The sequence below is a fragment of the Myotis yumanensis genome, unplaced genomic scaffold, assembly GCF_028538775.1.
Source record: "Myotis yumanensis isolate MYYU_CA2020_CCGP unplaced genomic scaffold, mMyoYum1.0.hap1 SCAF_2, whole genome shotgun sequence".
Taxonomy (NCBI): domain Eukaryota; kingdom Metazoa; phylum Chordata; class Mammalia; order Chiroptera; family Vespertilionidae; genus Myotis; species Myotis yumanensis.
Window position 1 is genome coordinate 20,870,270 of NW_027223753.1, and position 19,093 is coordinate 20,889,362.

At 54.7% G+C, this 19,093-nt stretch overlaps 1 protein-coding gene across 2 annotated transcripts in view; it reads left to right on the forward strand.

The window, feature by feature from the left end:
- Window positions 1-260: 260 nt before the first annotated feature.
- The window catches only part of NHSL3 (NHS like 3), a 29,292-nt gene continuing 10,459 nt past the window's right edge, over window positions 261-19,093 (forward strand). The window contains exon 1 of one of the 2 annotated variants that reach the window (XM_070404650.1): window positions 261-584. In XM_070404650.1, coding sequence (XP_070260751.1) covers window positions 359-584 — 226 coding nt within the window. In that variant the 5' untranslated portion in view covers window positions 261-358. Of the gene's footprint in view, window positions 585-9,712; window positions 9,866-19,093 lie in introns of those variants that run through there. The other variant, XM_070404651.1, reaches the window with a different exon arrangement.

Consider the following 19,093-nt stretch of genomic DNA (forward strand, 5'->3'; position numbering starts at 1 on the left):
CTCCCACCCGCCCCGGACCCCGCCCTCTCGGTCCCGGGCCGTCCGCGCGCTCCGGGGGCTGGGGCCGCCGTCCCTCGCCACCCGACCTCGCCCTCCTCCAGCCTCGACCCCCGCGGGCCGGGCGGCGGGGAGGAGCAGCCGGCAGCGCCGCTCCCGCCCCGCGGCCGCTCCCTCCCCGGGCTCCTTCCCTCGGGCGGTCCCCGCGCCCCGCCCGCCGCCGGCCGGCCCCTCCCGCCGCCGCCGCCCGCTCGCTCCTCGCTCGCTCGGCCTCCGCCGCCCAAACTTTTCTCCGGGCGCGTCTCCCGCATGGGCGCCCGGCCGCAGGGGGCCTGACCCGCCGCCAGGTCCGCTCCGCGCCATGGCGGCCCGCGCGCCCCCCGCCGCACCTGCGGCCGAGGAGCCGGGGGGCCCCGGCAGCCCCGCGCGCAGGAAGAAGTCCCGCTCCGGCCTCCGCCGCGCCTTCAACTGGCTGCGGGGCAAGCGGCGCAAGAAGAAGGCGGCGGGGGCCGAGAGCGCCGAACCGGCCGCCCCCCGGGCCAAGAAGGCGGACGACAAGGCCAGGAAGGCCAAGGGCAAAGGCCGAGGTAAGGCGCCGGGCACCTGGGCTGGGCGCGGGCCAGCGCCCAGGTGGCAGCCCGGGTGTCTCCGCGGGGGGTCCGCGGCTGCTGGCGGCGGGTGAGCCCCGCGGCGCCGATGCCGGGGCAGGGAGGGCCCAGGGCTGAGCCCAGGAACCCCATTCCGAGCCGCCCCTCAGCATTTCCCAGACTCAGCCTTGCCCCACTTTAGGGGGGTCGCGGGAGGACCCTCTGCTGGGGCAGGGATCCCCGGCTGAATCGCCAAGCGCAGGCAGTCTGGCTGGTGGGGATGAGGCCATCCCCCATCCTCCAGGCTCACCCAGGTCCTGCCCTCTGCTGAGTCAGGGGGTCAGAGATGGACTCTGGCCTGGGGCCAGGAGGAGAGGCGAGTGGCCCTGTGGCTTTGGTGGGGGTCCCTCTGGGTCTGGCACATCAACTACCCTCAGAAAGTGTTTCCGCCGGCTGGGTGGACCTGGGTTTCCAGCCCCCCAAAGACCCGTCACGGAGCATATGCTTCAGGCTCTTACAAGCTAACAGTGTTACCTTTCCCCACCTGGTCCCTCTCACCACTCACCTGTGCCAAACCACAAACATTGACCTTCCGGGTGGTGAGCTCTTGGATGTGTCCTTACAGGTGGGGAAACTGTGGCCCAAGTCAACCGCGAGGCTGCGCCTGGGCTGGGTGGGTGCTTAAAAGACATCAGCTAACTCCTGCCGCTGGGCTCCCCCTGGCCTGACCCATCCCAGCGGGGGTCACTTTTCTGTTGTCCGCTTGCTTGGTTCTTCCCTCATGTGAGAGAGAGGACCTGAGTCTCTGCGAGAGGGTGGGGCTCCCTTGGGGCTGGCCACGCTTGGAAGTCTACCTTCACCTCGGTTTGGCCGCTGCGCCGAGGTGAAATGGCGGTGTGCGCGGCCCATCCCATTTGCCCGTGTTTACTCACCCAGTGTCCTTTAACCATCTCCTCTGGAGGAGAACTAAAGGACACGTTAGGGATCAGGAAGAGGGTGAAAAGCCTCTTGTGTGCTTGCATCCGGCCTGATCTTCCTTTTGGATGAGGGCCCTGCCCCCCTGCAGCCCAGCCACCAATAGATATCAGGGTGCTGGGGCTGGGCTGGCTGGGCTAGGCTCTGAGGAAGGGTTTGGGGTGTGTGTGTGTGTAGGGGGGGGGGGGTGTCGAGGGGTGGGGTGTTTCCAAATGCTCTGCAGTCTCAGCAGGACCTGGGCTTTGTCCCAGGGCTGCCCCACTGGGATTCCATCTGAAGTCATCCCTGTCTCACTCAAGAGGTTGTGAATCGGGAGTGCAACAGGATGGATTGTGGTCAGACTCTCAGGATTGGACACGGGAGGCTAGTGGTGGACCCTTTTCAGGGAGACCGGCCTAGAGGCAGAGGCTGGAAAAGCTGACCTGTAGGTCCCTCCTCCAACAGCCTGGGTTAGAGGTCATTGGGTCAGAGGCCAGGCCTCCCCTTGCCTTGTGTTTTGGCATCAGGTGGCACTGGGCTGTCCTGGCAGCAGGTCAGCCTGATTTGAGCCCACGTGCAGGAAACACCTCCCCTGCCCCAGGCTGTTGTTTCCCAGGTCTGGGGGTGGCCCCAGGTACGGCTGGTAGAAGTCCTGCTCCTTTTTGCTCCGGCCTCCTTTTATTCCAATTGTTTCCTTGTCACCTGCCTGGCTCTCCTTCTTTTCTGTTTATTAAGAGAAATAAATCTGATCTCTCTAATCTCCACTGGCACTGCTGGTCCAGAAGGGGAACCCAAAGAAGGCTTAACTCTTTCTGGGGAAAATACCCAAATGGCGATGAGGAGGAGGGATACACAGAAAATTCCTGGGAGGCTGGCTTTTGCTGGGAAGGACATTATCTCCCTTATCACATTCTTTCAACCAAGGACCCAGAGATGCAGGTCTTGGCTCCCTTCATCTGAGTCCCCTACTGTAAAATGGACAGACTGAGTTTGGAGTAGACTTTTGAGCACCTGTCTCCCAGAATCTCCTTACTCCCCTCACTGGCCTGCACAAACTTCTAAAGGAAAGAGAGGAAATCTGACATTTATTGATTTTTCTGAATGTGCCAGGGACAGTGAGTGAGTGATTGGCTTGAACCAGTGATTTTCAACCAGTGTGCCGCAAGAATGTTTTAAAACATGCAATACCTGACTGTGTAGTCAGGGGACTGACCTCTTTTCCCTTAGTCTGTCAAATAAAAAAATGACAACAGCCCTGGCCGGTGTGGCTCCATTGGGGTCGGTTGGGTGTTGTCCAGTGCACAGAGGGGTTGCTGGTTCTACTCCAGGTCTCCCGGTCAGTCGGAGAGGTGGGGGTGGGGTTCTATTCCTGGTGGGGCACTGGGGCAGGTGCCTGAGTTTCGAGCTCCTTGGTGGTGGTGGTCGGGGGGGCATGGCTCTCATATCAATGTTTCTTTCTTTCTCCCTCTCCTTGCTCTCTCTCTAAAAATCAATAGAAATATTAAAAACAAAACAAACAGCCAACACAATAGTCATCCCATGTGAATGAGTCAGAATTATAATGTTTTGTTAGACCAGCAAAACATATAATATACTTTTTGGTGTGCTGCAGAATTTTAGTAATTAGTTTGTGTGCCATGAGATGAACAAGGTTGAAAATTGCTGGCCTAAACTGGGATTTGAACTCAAACCATCTGTCTCCCAAACTGGTACTGTTTTCATAACACTCCCAAGGACATGGACCAGTGGTTAAGGCTTTTAAAGATCTTCTCACCTAACCCATTCTACAGATGGGGAAAGGCCCAAAGAGAAGTGAGGGAACTTGATAGAGTGGGAAGAGAATCAGAGTCAAATGAGAATTCAAATTCTGGCTCGGCTGCTAGCAAGTCCCGTGACAAGCAACTTCTCTGTGGCCTCACTGATTCCATTGCTGTTGCAGGAAAGAGGGGACATTGCCTTGATGGGTCTGTGACCTTTCTGTCTCTCCAAGATTCTCACAAGAGACGATGTGAAGATTATATAAAAGTGAAGTCACCATAAAAATGCAAGGATTGCTATTATAGTGTTTATAAGTTTAATCACCTGTGATCTAGGGCAGCGGTCGCCAACCTTTCGGACCTCACGGACCATCTGTTGGCGACCACTGATGTAGGACTCAGTCTGGAGGGAATGAGCTCTGAGGCCTATTTGGACAACTCTGCTGCCTTTTGGTCTGCCCCCTCGGGCCATGAGACTGGGAGACACAGGGAGGTTATTAACTACTCCCCAAGCCTCAGTTTCCTTATCTGTAAAATAGAGATAATAAATCCTGGCTTTACAGGGCTGTTTCAAGGATCAAACTAGATAACAGACATGCAAGTGCTTTGTGAACTGGGCAGCATGGTCGAGACAGTGGCAGGTTTCTGGGGTTGTGATGCTGAGGACTTGGCATTAGCTAAGTTCATCCTGGCCCATGTTTGGAAAACAACTCACTTGGTTACACCTTGCATACCCGTGGTGATGGAGATTACTGAGGGGGGATCCGCAGACGTGGAGTCTCACCTTTGTCCAGGAGGCAGGCGTAAGAAAAGGTAAACAAACATGAATCCATATTTTCCAGAAATGTCATCTGATCTCGAGACCAGTGTGGGGAGGAAGTGTTTCTGGGCCGGATGCCAGGATGGGAGCCCATTAATCAGGGGAGGCTTTCTGGAGGAGGCGAGCAGGGTGTGGAAGAAGGGCAGGGTGCTGGCTGATTTGAAGAGAAGGTTCTATGTGCCAGACCCTGGCCAGGCATTTTCATGAATGTGTTCCCTGGGAGATAGGCATTTATCACCATTTATACGTGGGGAAATGGGCCCAGAGGGGAAAAGTAAGTTGATCAAGGTCACTCGGCCTCATTCATTTGAAAAGACATATTCTTTACTAGATAGTGTTAAGCATTGTTCAGGGTAATGTGAATATCTGGGCCAAGACAGGCCAAGACACCCGTGTGGAAGTGATGTTCACAGCAGGGCAGTGACAGAAGCACTCAGTCTGCTACCAGATGCCACACTCTCCTAACAAAGCAACGTGAGGTTGGATGTGTGTCTGACTCTGCAGAGGAGTTGCAGAGTCATTGTAGAGTCTTAGATAGGACCAACTTTGGGGAAAGGAATTTGTCGCCCTCCTGAAGATTTCTCTTGGGGAATGGGCAGTGGCTGGGGGGTGGGAGTGTGAAGGGCTTCTCTACTGATAGTGAGAATTCAGGAGCCATCCTGCCAGGCCCAGCAGATTTAACCCGAAGCACTCTGGCCACTCATTCAGGGAGAACTGCCCTTGGTGTGGGGTTGTGGGAAGATCCCCGAGGTTGAATTCTGCTCTGCTGTATGACCTGGGGTAAGTCCTGCCTCGCTCTAGTCCAGACATGCCCTGTCTTGAGAAAGATAGGGCTTTGCTAGTATAGCCTCTGAGATCCTTTCTAGTTCTAGAATTCTGTGAGTTTGAGAATGGGCTGAAGGAGCAAGCTGGTAGGCGCTGGGGGTACGGGGGCGGGAACTATGTCCAGGAAGGGAGAGCCTACCTTTGGTCATGGACAAGTCATGGGGACCCAGTGGCTTGGATGTCACTGAAAGGTGGGTGAGGAGAGTGCAGTGTAATAATGCCACGTCTCCCTGTTGAGGAAGGGGTCTGTGTATCATCCACTGGGGGAGTGACTTCCATAGAGGAGTCTGGGTTCATCTCCTCCAGGCCCCTGTGAAGGGATGGGCATTGTCTGTCTTGGGTCCAGATGGGAGAGGGAGCCTCACTGGGGTATTTCACAAATACTCATTAATGATTTAATATTACATATAAGGACTTACTGTGTGCCACTGTCTTGGGATGAAAGAGAGACAAGGTCCCAGTCCTCACAATTTGAGAGGAGCAGGAACCAGGGTCAAGGAGGCAATTAAGGGTAAAAAATGTGACAAAAGAAGGAGCATAATGATCTCAGAGAGAAAGCAGAGACGGCTTCTCTGAGGAGGTGACACGTGAACTAAAATCGAAGGATGAGGAGAAGCTGGGGTAGAGGGATTTGCAGCGCTGGGGTCAGGCAAGGCACCCGCTGGGGACTGGGACCGGCTGACTGTCTGGGTCCTATGGGGTACAGAAATCACCACACCTCACTGTTCTAAACACCCTGAGCGCAGGAACTGGGTTGACTGTCTTCTCCCTCTGCTTAGCACAGGGCCTGGCTCTAAGTGGCTTTGGGTGATAGGTGGGTGACCTGATATGGGTCCCCAGTTTATGGGCATCTCTGGATCCTAGGCGCTCAGAATTGATGGCGTGAGATGTCACAGGGAGCCCTCAGAGCACATGTAGGTGGGCAGCTGAGGCCCAAAGGAGGAACAGGAGCCCACACCTGTCAGCTTTCCCATTCCAGTTCAGACTTCAGACGGAAAATCCCATCCCAGAGAAGTGCCTCTAGCAGGGGTGGAAGGAGATGAGCAGGAAGCTGAGGCGAAGAAGGCTGCCTTCCCCACCCCTACCTCCGACACCTTCTGGTACCTTCCAGTTCCAGCTGCCTCTCCCTCCTTGTGGAGGCCCTGAGCCTGCATCCACGGCACACATCCCAGCATTCTTCTGGAAATCCCCTCAGGCAGCCCCCCCCCCCCCCCCCATATTCTCTTCCCCTGGCCCCTGAAGCTAGACGGCCAGCAAGGTTTGCTGAGCTGGGGTGGCTAATCCTGTGGCCAGAAAAATCTACACTCTGTTTTCAGCAGAGGGCTGAGCAGGAGCCTCCCCTCACCACCTGCCCCTTGGAAATCCCCCTCTCCCCAAACCCTGGGAGCCGGCTCAGCTGCGCCTGGCCTGTCACATGCCGCTGAAACTAATGAGAAGAGGCATTGTCTATTATGTGGGCCACAGAGAACGTGGTGGGTGGGGAGAGCAGGTATAAACACTTCTACCTGCCATATAGACCCTATGGTCACCTCTAGCCCTTCGGCTCACTCGGGGAAGGAAGCAGGTGGAAACATTCCTCGGGCGGGAGGGGGACATCTCTGTCCACCTCCCCAGTTATTACATTCCACTGTGTCCACTGTCCTCAGGGACCGGTTCATCAAAGGCTGTCAGCTCCACTCACAGGGTGCCCGGCTCTGTGCTTGGCATGGTGTGCTGCAGAATTTTAGTAATTAGTTTATGTGGGCCATGAGATGAAAAGGGTTGAAAATCACTTGCAAAGGGTTTAAACCTCAAATCTTCTGGCAAAATGCATGATTCCCAGGAGGCTACTGGTGGGGTCTGCTCCATGTAGGGTCTCCTGGGTGCTTAGGACACCCTCTCCTCCAGGTGAGGCCTTCATCACCCTTTTCCAAGAGGGTCATGAGGCACTCAGGCTCAATGTTGTGTTTCCAGGAGTTCATTTCCAGGAGTGCATTTGCCTCCCATACTACCTACTTCTTCCCACCAGGCCTACCCCAAGCTCTCCCAAGCTCATGGCTATGGGCAGGACTCTTCCTCTAGGATCCTGGAGCAAGCACAGCCTTTGTAGCAAAGGCTACACCTCCACCAGTATGCAAGCCCAACCATCTGCACCTCCCCCAGTTTCTGCTCAACACGAATGGCATACCTACTGTGTCGACCGAGCCTGCGGTTACTAAGAGAAATGAGACCATCACTGCCCTTGAGAAATTTGTTTTCTGGTTGAGACAACTGCTGGGGGTCTATATCAGCAGGCAGCACTAATGCCTGTGGGAGTAGGGCATGCAAGGAAAACTTCATGGAGGAGTAAACTATGGCGCAGGCCTTAAGGATGACAAGGAATCTCCCAGGCAAAGGTGGAAGCGGAAGGAGCATGTGTGAAGGTCTGGAGGTGTGTACTGGAGAGTGGCAAGCAGTTTTGTGTAGCTGAAATTCTGAAATGAGAGGGGTGTGGTTGGAGATGAGGTTGAACTGGTGGGCAGGGGCAGCTCCTGCATGGCCTCCTGTCCTCACTCGATTCATGCTGAGGGATTTGTACGTTACCCTTTTTAAAAATATATATATTTTATTGATTTTTTTACAGAGAGGAAGGGAGAGGGATAGAGAGAGAAACATTGATCAGCTGCCTCCTGCACACTTCCTACTGAGTGTGTGCCCACAACCAAGGTACATGCCCTTGACCGGAATCGAACCTGGGACCCTTGAGTCCGCAGGCCGACGCTGTATCCACTGAGCCAAACCGGTTAGGGCTTGTATGTTACCCTTAAGTGTTCTTTCTGCTCCCCTACACCACCTTTCCCCGTATGGGGCTCTGTTTCCCCATCTGTAAAGTAATGGAATTGGGCTAGGAGATCTCTGACACTAGGACTCTCTTCTTTGTACAAAGCAGGGAGCCTTGTGTATACAGTTTGGTATATAGTGTGTGCTCAATGAGTATTTTCTGGGTGGAGGAATAAAATCCAGCCCCTCAGAGACTGCACTGTTGGCAGCCTCAGACTCTTAGCAAGAGATGGGCATCAGCGAGTGGGGGAGAACAGCTTTGACTCTCCCATTTTGCGGAGACAGGGTGTTCTGGAGTCACTGGGCATAAGAGGCAGCATGGTGTAGTGGCGGGTTTTGCCTAGGCCAGTGGTCGGCAATCTGGCCCCTTGAGTGTGGCTCTTCCACAAAATACCACGTGCGGGCGCGCACGTACAGTGCGATTGAAACTTCGTGGCCCATGCCACGGGGCCAAAGAGCCGCATGTGGCTCTGGAGCCGCGGTTTGCCGACCACTGGCCTAGGTGGCAGAAAGGATGAGCCATGTAGGGATTAGAACTGAGGGCTCTGGACTCCCAGCCCAGCATTCTCTCTGCTACACCACGCTGCCCCTAGTTGGAGAGACAGAGCAGAGTGATAGTAAAGGAGAGTTATTTCCAGGCTGTGGGGCTCTGGAAGGTCCCTGGGCACAAGGGTACTCAGGAGGACACAGAGACGGGGGCAGCCTGGCAGCCAGGAAGGCTTTCCGAAGAGGTGAGGTTTGGCCTGGGGTCGAAAAACAAAGACTTGTATAAAGGGAGGTGATGAGGGGCACACAGCTCCACAGATACACAGACATGGCTGGCTTTATATATGTCTATCTACTATACTCGCCATTACTTAAACTTACACACATGTAGATATGGGCATACGCTCAATATAACATAATTGTACAATCATACCTATACACAAAAGCACGTGCAATTACACAATTTGTAGATAAACAAATTTACACTTACATGCACACAGGCAGGTTGTTACCCACTCAAATGCATAAAGCCAGTGATATCCGGCCACCTCGAGAGAGACAGTCACAGTTACATAGGCAGATACACAGAAATACACATCCAGGCATGTGAAAACAGACTAAATGATATGGATATGGGCACACAGTTACACGCAGATGATTACATAAGGAGGGAACCATATATTCAGGGTCACTGATGTATACACAGGTACACAACTAGATAGCCACATTCAAGCACAGTTACAAATGCCCAATTACATGCCCTTCTTCCAGGTCATTCAGGGGCATAGATAAGCTGGAGGAGTGGTAGCACGGAGCAGTGGGCATTGGAGTCAGTTTGGGTTTGAACCCTAGCTCTGTAGCTTAATGCTGTTTAACTTTGGACTAGTCAGTTGGCTTCATGGAACCTCAATTTCCCCATCTGTAAAATGAGGATGATAGAAGTACCTACCTCACCTAATTGTTTTGTGGATGAATGAAGTAATGCATGGAAGCGGTTACACAGTGCCTGTACACACTGCTATTATTTGGAACACCATTATTACAGAAATACAGTCAGATTGATACATTTGTACCGCAGGCACAGAGACAGGAGATGCACACACAGACACGTGACCCTCACAGCGTAGTGTTTAGTGGGGGCCTCAACAGCAGGAGGGCTCCGGAACCCGCCTGTCTGGATCCTGGTGCCCAGTTACCTCCATTCCACTGCAGTCCTCAGATTGGCGGCCCCTGGGCTGGGAGAGCTAGCTACCTGCCCGCCTCACCTGGACAGGCCCTGCCTTTCCGGGGAGCATTCCGGGCGGGGCGGCTCAGCTGGTCTCCCAGGTCCGGGGGGCGGAGCCTACGGGACGCGAGCCAGGCCCCACCCCTCCGCCTGCCCGCCCCCGGCCCAGCCATTGGCCGCAGAGCCCGGGGGCGTGGCCGAGCTGGGGCTGGGGGCGCCTGCGGTGGCCGCCCGCGAGTCTCTGCCTGCCTCCCGGGGCTGCGGGCCCGGTGGCCCGGCTGGTTGGGCTGTGCTTGGGTTCCCGCGCCGGCTCCTGCGCCCGCCATGGGCAACTCACACCACAAGAGGAAGGCCCCCAGCGGCCCCCGGGCCCGCAGCTTCTGGCGGTTCGGGCGGTCGGGGAAGCGGCCCGCAGGTAGGGGCTGGGGTGGGGGCGGGGCAGGCGGGAGCAGGGTCTGCCTGCCGCAGCGGCCGCCACCGCTGCTGCCCCCTCCCGGGGCTGGGCGCGTGTGAGTGTGGGGCCGGGCATTCCCCGCAGAGACCGACTCCTCACATGCACACACAGACACATGCAGTACCCACGGGCAGGCACATGTACATGTTCACAGTTTACAGCCACACACAACACTCAGATGTATGGACACACAGACCCCAAATCACATACACATTTACACCCACACCATGGCTGCAGGACGCACAGATCCTGAGACAGACACATATGTCTATGCACATGATTTACACGGTCACACGAACTACATCACATCACAGATTCAGACACAGCCGTCCACACACATTAGTCATGTAGGTACAGTTGTCCAACGTGTTAGGTGCACAGAGGTACCCACAGGTTCAGAACTGCACAACCAACCAGACTCACACTCAGGGTTACAGACGGCCTAAGGCATGTACACACACACACACACACACACACACACTTGTTTCTCAGGCTTTAGCCCCCAACAGGCTGAAAGTTTGCGGGAGGGAGGGGAGACAAAGGTGAAGGAGAGAAGCAGGAAGCAGGGGCTGGAGGCTCAGGGCCACCTCCATCTGGCGCGATCGGGAGTCAGACTGGTTCTGGTTCTGGTTCTCTGGGCTCCCTCCCCACCCCCACTCGCTCCGCCGCAGCCTTTCAGGCCCTGCGCCCCCCCACCCCCCACCCCCCGTGGTCCCTGTGGTCGCTGCCGCATCTCCCCCTTTCAGTGCAGCCACCCAGCTGGAACACATCCTTTCCCGGCGTGCTGCGGGATCCCTCCGCGGGTCACATTCCAGCCTGGGGGGGCGGGGGGGGGGGGGGAGGAGGGAAGAATGGGAAGGCTTCCCACCCCAGAGCTGGGAAAGGGGATTCCTGGTCTCCCCCAGCGGGTGCGGCAGTTCGGGGTATCCCTCAGAATCCCAAGGGGTGCTGGAGGAGGGACTGTCGAGGGTGCCTAGTTCCCCCACCTGGTGAATCCAGAGATGGGGCTGGGGTGGGATTCAAACCCCCCTCCCCCCACCCCCCCAAGGTAAAGGGTCTCCAACAGAGGCAGGTATCAGCTGGTCTTTGGAAGTGAGAGAATCACGGAGGAGGTGGGGTGGGGGCCCCCCTTTGCTGTGGTGGGAGAATCCACCCATGGCTTCCCAGGATGGCCCACATTCCTAGAAAATGCTGAATGAGATGATCTCATTCCTCTGGGCTGGGAATTTGGGGGTCTGGGTTCTCAGTGTGGTTCTGGTATGGGCTCCTGTGACCTTGAGCAGATTGCTTTCACTTCTCTGCAACTACCTGACTCCAATGGCAGGGTGTCTTTCTTAGAAATTAGGGGGGGCTTAGCTTAGGTGACTCCTTGGGACCCTTACAGTGTGGTTAGCCATTTCATGGATAAAGAGACTGAGGTTTAGAGAGGGGAGAGGGTGGGCTTATCCGAGTTCATTTGCTTGCTGTGGTTTGGAGATTAATCCTGATCATCAAAATAACAGTAGGAAAAGGGTTAAGTCCTGGTAGGCTCTCTAAGGATTCCTCAGAAGGTGTGTTGATGAGAGACTCCAGGACTTTCCAGTAGACTCCCTGTCCGAGCAATGCTGAAATCCAGGCTCTGCCCACCTGTCTCTCCTCTGAGATGGGCATTGAGGGGGTGGGGCTGGGCTGGGGCTCTTCATCTGCCCTCCCATGGCCACTCAACTGATGGTTTCCTGAGGACCAACTGTGGGTCCAGACTTGTGACCATTTGTGGTGGGGAGAGAGAGATTAGGAGGGCTGTGTTTACAGTCTCCTGCCCGCTGGCCCTGAAGGAAGAGGCCAGGGGCTTTTAGCAGCCCTTGTGCTCTTCGAGTTCCTGCTGTAGCTCAAAAGCCAGCCAGGCTTCCAGGTGTACAAAACAAACGCAATGGCAAGGCAACACAGAAGTAAGTGGAGGCTGGGACATACTCTAGGTCACATATCAAAAGGCTTTTGGGTTGGGGTCCGTTTTAGAAACGAGGGAGATGGTCTTAATTTGGTCTTTGAAGTATCTGCAAGGTTGGAATTAGTCCCGAATTGTTGATTAAATGAGAGGTACATTTCATCTCTGGGGTACGGTTGTGAGCAAAGGCCTGGAGTTGAGACTGAGCATGGAGGTTGGAGAGAAAAAGTAGAGGCTCTTGCCTGGGAGAAGTTCCGTTGTGAATGCAAACTTCAGTCCCTTTGGTTTTACTTGTGTTGAGGATTCCAAGACCTCCCTAGCCTCAGCCTCTACTATCGCAGCCCCAGGTATGGAACTGGGACTTGAGTACTTATCATTTGATCAATCTGTGAGAGGATGAGGGAAAGAAGGGAAGGCAAGCTGAGAGGGCTGGAGTCATAGGCCAAAGGGAGCCAGTGAAGGTGTTTGAGCAAGGGAGGAGCCTATGAAAGTGATGTGTTGGGAAGATGGCTCTGGGTGCGGGCAGGTGCAAGGCAGGACAGGTTGGCGGGTGGGGTGGTGAGAGTGGAAGCTCAGAGTAGTCAGGAGGCTGTTGCAGTAATCCAGGGGAGAGGTGATGAGGTGAGGGTTAGGGAAGGGTGGGGGCTGTGGGAGTAGAGAGGAGTGGCAGCAGCAGAGACGCTGTGGAGGAGGTGACAGAAGTGCTAGGACCTGGGATTAATCAGATGTTGGGAGTAAGGCCCAGAGAGGGCTGTAAAGGCTCTGAGCTTGATGCTGCTTGGTGGGAGGATGGTAACAGAGATAATGCAGAGGTAAGAATGAGGCCCAATGCTAAACTCTTTGTATCAACTCATCTGTCTTCCAACAGTCTTACGTGCTAGAAGTTACTATTCTGCCCACTTTACAGATGAGGAAGATGGAGCTCAGAGAAGTGAAGGCACTTGCTCAAGGCTACTTAGCAAGGACGTAGCTGAATCATGATTCCAAGCCTGTCAGATCCCAAAGCCTGTGCCCTTAATCCGGTTTGAGATAGATGGGTTTCCTCTTAGGATTGGGGCGTCTGCTTGTCCTCTGGGTAAAGAGAGCCTGAGGTTCTGGGGGATTTGGATTCCGAAGAACACATGTGGAGAAAGCCCTGAAAGGGAGGAGAGGAGGTTAAGGACTAAACATGGAAGCCCTTAGGGCTCAGCAGGGCAGGTGGAAAGTGGGAGGGAAAACTGAGAATCCACGAAGGGTTCCTTCCATGGATCAAAGGCCCTTGGACCATGGAGAAGAGTGAGAGTGAGGACGGAGGGAAGAGGCCTCCGTACTGCTGGGATTGTCCAGCCCAACCCTCTCCTCACTTCCCCAGATCGCTGGGCAATTGGTCCTGGACGGTTTGGGGGATTGGTGGAGGAATGGAATTGAGAGCTCAGGGAGCTTCCCCCTTTCCCACTACCCTCCTTTTCCAGTGCATTGCTCTGTGAGGTTTCCACTTGGACCTCCTCTTGGTAGGGTTTCTCATTCCTGCCTCGTAGATGAGGAGATTGAGGGAATGACCACGTCTTTGGTGGAGTCAGACCGCCTGAAAGTCTTTTCATCTCTGCCCTTGCCTCTGGACCTCGGGCACCAGGGGTGTTTGGTAGATCCCACAGCTCCTTTCCAGTGGAGGGGAGAGACAGGACTAACTGTACGTCTGAACTTGCATGTGGGAGCCCTGGGCTTCCCTCTCTGGTCTGAGGGTCTGAGATGAGCTGAACCCCCTTGCTGCCCTGGGTGCTGACTCAGAGCGAGGGACCACTGCCGGCCTTCTAGGAACAGAGTTGTACATACTGCGGGCTCTTTAGAGAGTATTTCTCCCACCCTCCCACCTCACAGATGAAGAAACCGAGGCCCAGAAAAGGGCAGTGCCTGGCTCAGGATCATGCTGCAGCTGAGGGGCAGTGAGAGTTCAAACCTAGAACTCCTCACTCCCAGAGCAGGGGGATATCTGGTCTGGGCTCCAATTCCCTTCCCTCCCAAACAGGGGCGTCAGGTCTGCCAGATAGGGCCAAGTCACTGAGGAGCGGATAGGGAGCTTGTGTTAAGTGTCCCTTATCAGACCTTATCTTAATGGTCCTTAACTCCACTTGAGATTTCAAGAGAGGTCTGGAAGTGGGTGGGAGAGGAGGCCTCTGGTGGCATGAGAACATGATTTGTCCTCTGGTCAGAGGGCTCACATCCTGACTCTGCCATTACTGGTTTTGTGACCTTGGGCAAGTCACTGACTCTCGGGGAGTGCCACTGTATGATGAGGGAGATCGAGCGAGACCATGTGTGTCTCAGTTAATTGGCTCTGTAATTGCTAGTTTATTGTCTTTGTGTTGTAAGTGGAAAGGCAGAGGGGCCCGAGAAGGCCCTTTACTCCATACTCTGAGAGGCAGAGGCTCCCTCGAATGACATTTTGTGTTTACGCTTGGTTGCATGGCTTTCACTTTCCCAGACACTATGCGAAGCGGGTTAGTCCCAGTTTACAGATGAGCAGACTGAGGCCCAGGGAGACTGATTCATTTGTCCTCAGCCTGGAATCCAGATCTCAGGACCCCCAGCCGTTCCTTCTCCTGACTTCATGGTGGCTGAATATAGGCCTCTCCAGCAATTATATGGGGATAATCATGCCTTGAAGCAACAAAGGAAAGAGCTTTGGAAAGTCAGAATTGCTCCTGGCCCAAAGAGATTATTATATCATTGTTGGGAGCAGATACTGACCTGGAAACTCATTATGACATTTATTAATATTATTGTAGCTAATTCCTCCCTGCACTGCTGCCGTTCCCCTAGGCGTCTGTGGGATGGGATCGCTCCCTCCCTGTTGGGGCACTCCCTGCCCCCCAATATTTACCGTAGAACCGGCCTGTCAGCTCTGCCCCCGCTGGGTGGGGCTTCCCACTGAGGGAAGGAAGGAGGGGGATTCCCCTTCTGCAGAGGTAGGTGCAGAGCTCCCCCGCTTTGGGTAGGGACTCAGGCTGGGACCCCGACCCAACTCCCTTAGACTTAGGACTGCTAAGGCCTTTGGAGTGAGACCCAGGTTGGAATGTGCGCTGGGCCACTTCCTGGTTGGGTGACCTTGAGCAAGTCACTTTCCCTGGTGCCGCCTCTTGCTCATTTGTAAGAAGGGAATGTCACAGGTACCTTTCAGGTTTCTTGTTAGCTGTACAAAGCTGTAGAAGAGAAAGTGTCTTGAGAATTGTAAAAGTGCCTCCACCTGAAACATTGGTTACGTTCACTTCTCTTTGTCTTGCCTCTAAGACAGTGGTTCTCAACCTTCTGGCCCTTTAAATACAGTTCCTCATGTTGTGACCCAACCATAAAATTATTTTCGTTGCTGCTTCATACCTGTAATGTTGCTACTGTTACGAATCGTAATGTAAATATCTGATATGCAGGATGGTCTTAGGCGCCCCCTGTGAAAGGGTCGTTCCACCGCCAGAGGGGTCGCGACCCACAGGTTGAGAACCGCTGCTCTAAGAAAACAAAATCTACATGTGCTTGGGTTCTGTTCTCATGGGAAGGCCCGTCCCATGGGCCTTGGTTTGTCCACTCGTACAGCCGGGGTTGAGACTTAGAGCCTCTCACCCTGAATCCTGGCTCCTGGGCTGGCCAGCGGCACAGTCAGAATGTGGAGGGAGGGTGGTGAAGGAGGACAAGGTCAGGCCATGGAGGGTTCCAGCTCCTGAGCGAGGCCACCTGGGCAGCTGTGCCCGCCCCCCTCATTCCTCTCCCCTGAGTCAGGCCTGCTTGCCTGTGGGTGTGCCATCACCCCCGCCCCTTGCTCTGGAATGGGGCAGGTTGAGGCCTCACCCCATGGAGGATGTTGCCAGGACAGTGAGTACACATGCGCACAATGTTCATGTGGCCTTGAGGGCTGGGCCTTCCTCCCCCATTTCTTCCTGTCTCCAGGATCGGGAAAGCCCCAGAGTGGTGGGTACACCCACCTACCTTCATGCACACAGCCAGCTGGCAGGGCCGTGTGAGTCTGCATCCAGCTCATGTATGAAGAGGACATGGACTAGGTGGCTTCCGTGTGCTTTGTGGATGGAGTCCTGAGAGCACCCACCTGTGGGTTTGGCCCCAGTGGACATTTTGGAGGTGTGTGTCCGCCTACCTCTGCTGGTAGACCGGATCAGAGCTCTAGAACTTGCTTGTCTGCTTCCTGGTGTGCCCTGTGTTGGGAAGGGGGGGCGAGGGGGGCGTGGCCAGGGGCAAGGTGTCTTCTCACATCCTGGAAGCCTCCCTCCTTCAAGCAGGTGGAGGGTGAAGGGAGGTTTAGGCTGTACCTCTGGACTCCTAGAGCAGAAGGTCCTAGAACACGGACTTTTAGATGTGCCCTTGGCAGAGGTCCTTCCACTCTCTGGGCCTGGATTTCTTGGTGAGGTACCTGTCCTTCACCTGAGATTCAGGTTGCTGAGCCCCTCCCCTCGCAAGCCACTGGTGTGTAGACCTGTGTCTGGGGTGGCTCCGAGAGGCCTCAGGCTCTGGCCATGCTGTGGGCGGGTGAAGGGAGGGGTGTTGCTGGGCAACCAGGCGTTATCAAGAGTGAGAGCCTTGGGTCTGGCTGGGGAATTTGCAGCGATGGCCCTGACTCTCAGCCTTGGGCCTGGGACCTTGAGGAACTGATGTGCCCCATCCCTGACAGTAGGAGCTCAGCCTTTGCTTTCCCTGGTTAGGAGGAAGGTGAGGATGACTGTGTCCTGCATGGTTAAAGGCTCCAGTTTTGGAGCCAGCCAGAGCTTGGGAAGTCACCTAGCTCCCTGAGCCTCACAGGTCTATGGTCAGTTACCAGGAGCGTACCGGCCTCCAAGGACTGATGTTGTAGTAAGATCCATGCGGGCAGAGACTGTTTGCCTTCCACCAGCACCTGGCATGGTGCCTGGCATGAATTTATCACCCTGCAAGTGTTGGTCTACTGCTCTTTTCTGGTCGAGTGGGACTAATACTAGGAGGGGTGGATGGGTCTGGCCTAAGAGAGAGGGAAGAGGGAAGTAAATGGTCAAGAAACCTCAAATTTATGGTGATGGGGTCCCTCAGCCCTTCTGCAGAGGGAGATCAGGTTTGTAGCTGACTCAGCGGACAGAGCATGGCTTTTGGATTCAAGTTGTCCTGAGTGCAAAAGCTACCTTGCCCTCTCTGGCCTCCATTTCCTCATCTGTAAAATGGGGGTTGTTTAGATTGCAATGATTTGTGCATATATACTGTCCAGCTCCACAGAAGTTTTGTTTTCCAGAGAGCAAGGGCTCAACCACCTGCTTGAGTGCTCTGTGAGAGGTGGGGCAGCAAAGGGGGAAGGGGCCACAGAGGGTCTTGGAGCACGGAGCCACTGCCAGTTCTTAAGTCCCGAGGAACTCAGAGAGAAGGATGCTATGTGAGAGGGATGTCCTCGGGTAAGTGTGGGTGTGGGGAGGGGAGGGCAGCACCGTGTAGTTCACAGACTTCCTCTTCTACACCTTTTGGAGTTGCCAGGGGGATGGATCTCTTTTAACAGGGTCATTACCCAGCTTAACCTTCATCTTTACTGACCAGCCTCCCTGGTCTCTGAATAAAATTCAGGCTCTGCCAAGGCCTGTGGGGCCCTACCAGGTCTGGCTCCTGCCCTCCTCTCACCTCCTGCCACTCTCTCCCTGGCTCACTGTGTTCCAGCCACCCCTGCTTCTGCTCGGGGAAGCCCACCACTCCTGCCTCAAGGTCTTTATAGTTGCTGATGGATGCCCTGTCTAGAGAGCTCTGTACTTGTACTGGCTGGCATATTCTCTCTCTCGCTTTCTCTGTTTTGTCTTTTTGTTTTGTTTGTTTTTTAGCAAAGTTGAGTCTTAATCTTTTATTTTGTGTAAATAGATTGGCAGGACACTACACCCTTAGAATAAGGAGTTCAGCCACAGCCTGGGGCATTTTCTTCAGCCCGTCACAGTTTCTAGGCTTCGATACTTTTCTCCAACACAGAGCCAAATGTCTGTAATTCAGGTTTAGGATTTGGTGCCCACCCCCATCCTTCTCCTTCTTCAGTCTCAGTCCCAAGGTCCTTCCTTGGAGAGGTGCTCCCTGATGCCCCCTGAAGGCATCTCCTTCCTGTCACAGTCCTCAGTCCCCACTACCTAAAATTATGTTGTTGGTTTACTTCATTCATGTATTCATCAATTCATCAAATGTTTATTGAGCGTACGGTATGTACCAGGCACGAATTTAGGCACTGGGCATATACTGGTGAACAAAATAAAGTTTTCCATTAGGTATAACCCCCAGGACTAGCTTAATAAATACTTGCTGATCGAATGAATGGGTACAATAATTTTGTAAGCAGGAGTTATTGGCCTTGTTTCTCTATGAGGTCATGGCTTGTGTGTGATGGAGCTGGATTTGAACCTGGACCTGACTTCCCTCAAAGTGCTGCTGCCCTGACTGCCCTCACCTATGAGCTGTTTCTTGGTTGGTTCTGTGCTCCCTGCCTGGTGATCCAGCAGAGTCACTGAGTCACAGAGGGAGGCCAGTGGGGAGAATCTCGGGCTGGAGGAGCAGGGGGTCTGCACTGAAGGCCTGCTTTGCTGTGTGACCTTAGAGAGTTCACAGTGCTTCTGTGCTGCTGTCACATTGCAACGTGTGGGGCTGAACCTCCACGTGAGGGTTACCACCAGCCAGTGTGATGCCACTGTGGGCATCTCCGGCTTCCCAGCGCTGTGTCCCGGGCTGGCTCCCCCTCTGCAGGGGCCTCCATCAGTGGCCTTGCCATCCCCTCAGGTGTCACCCCGCAGGCATTTCTGGTCTGCCTGGCTGCTCCATGCTCTGAACCCCTTCCCCGGGGAATTGCCCTCGCCAGCCAGGAGGGCCGGGGGTGGGCACCGTACCAAGTCTAGTCTAGTGCCCTTCTACCTACCATCTGGCAGCTGGGAGCCCTGCCTTCGCTTTGGCTCCTGACTGTTTAGAAAAGACTTGGGGAGAGTTGGGCAAGATGGCGGCGTAGGTAAACACCGGAGACCGCTGCCGCAAACAACCATTTCAAAAATACAACTAAAAGACTGAACGGACATCACCCAGAACCACAAGAAGGCTGGCTGAAGAGAGACTCTACAACTAGAAGGAAAGAGAACAGCAAATCGAGGCTCAGAGGCGGCGCAGTGTGGAAAATACAAAGGTACCGAGGTGCGCGCGCAAAGCGGGCTGGTGGCTGAGGGCGCGGTTGTCGTTTTCTGTCGGGAGTGAGTCTCAGACTCTGGGCTCCAGATCCGGGCGAGTCTCTAGGGACCCAGACTCAAACG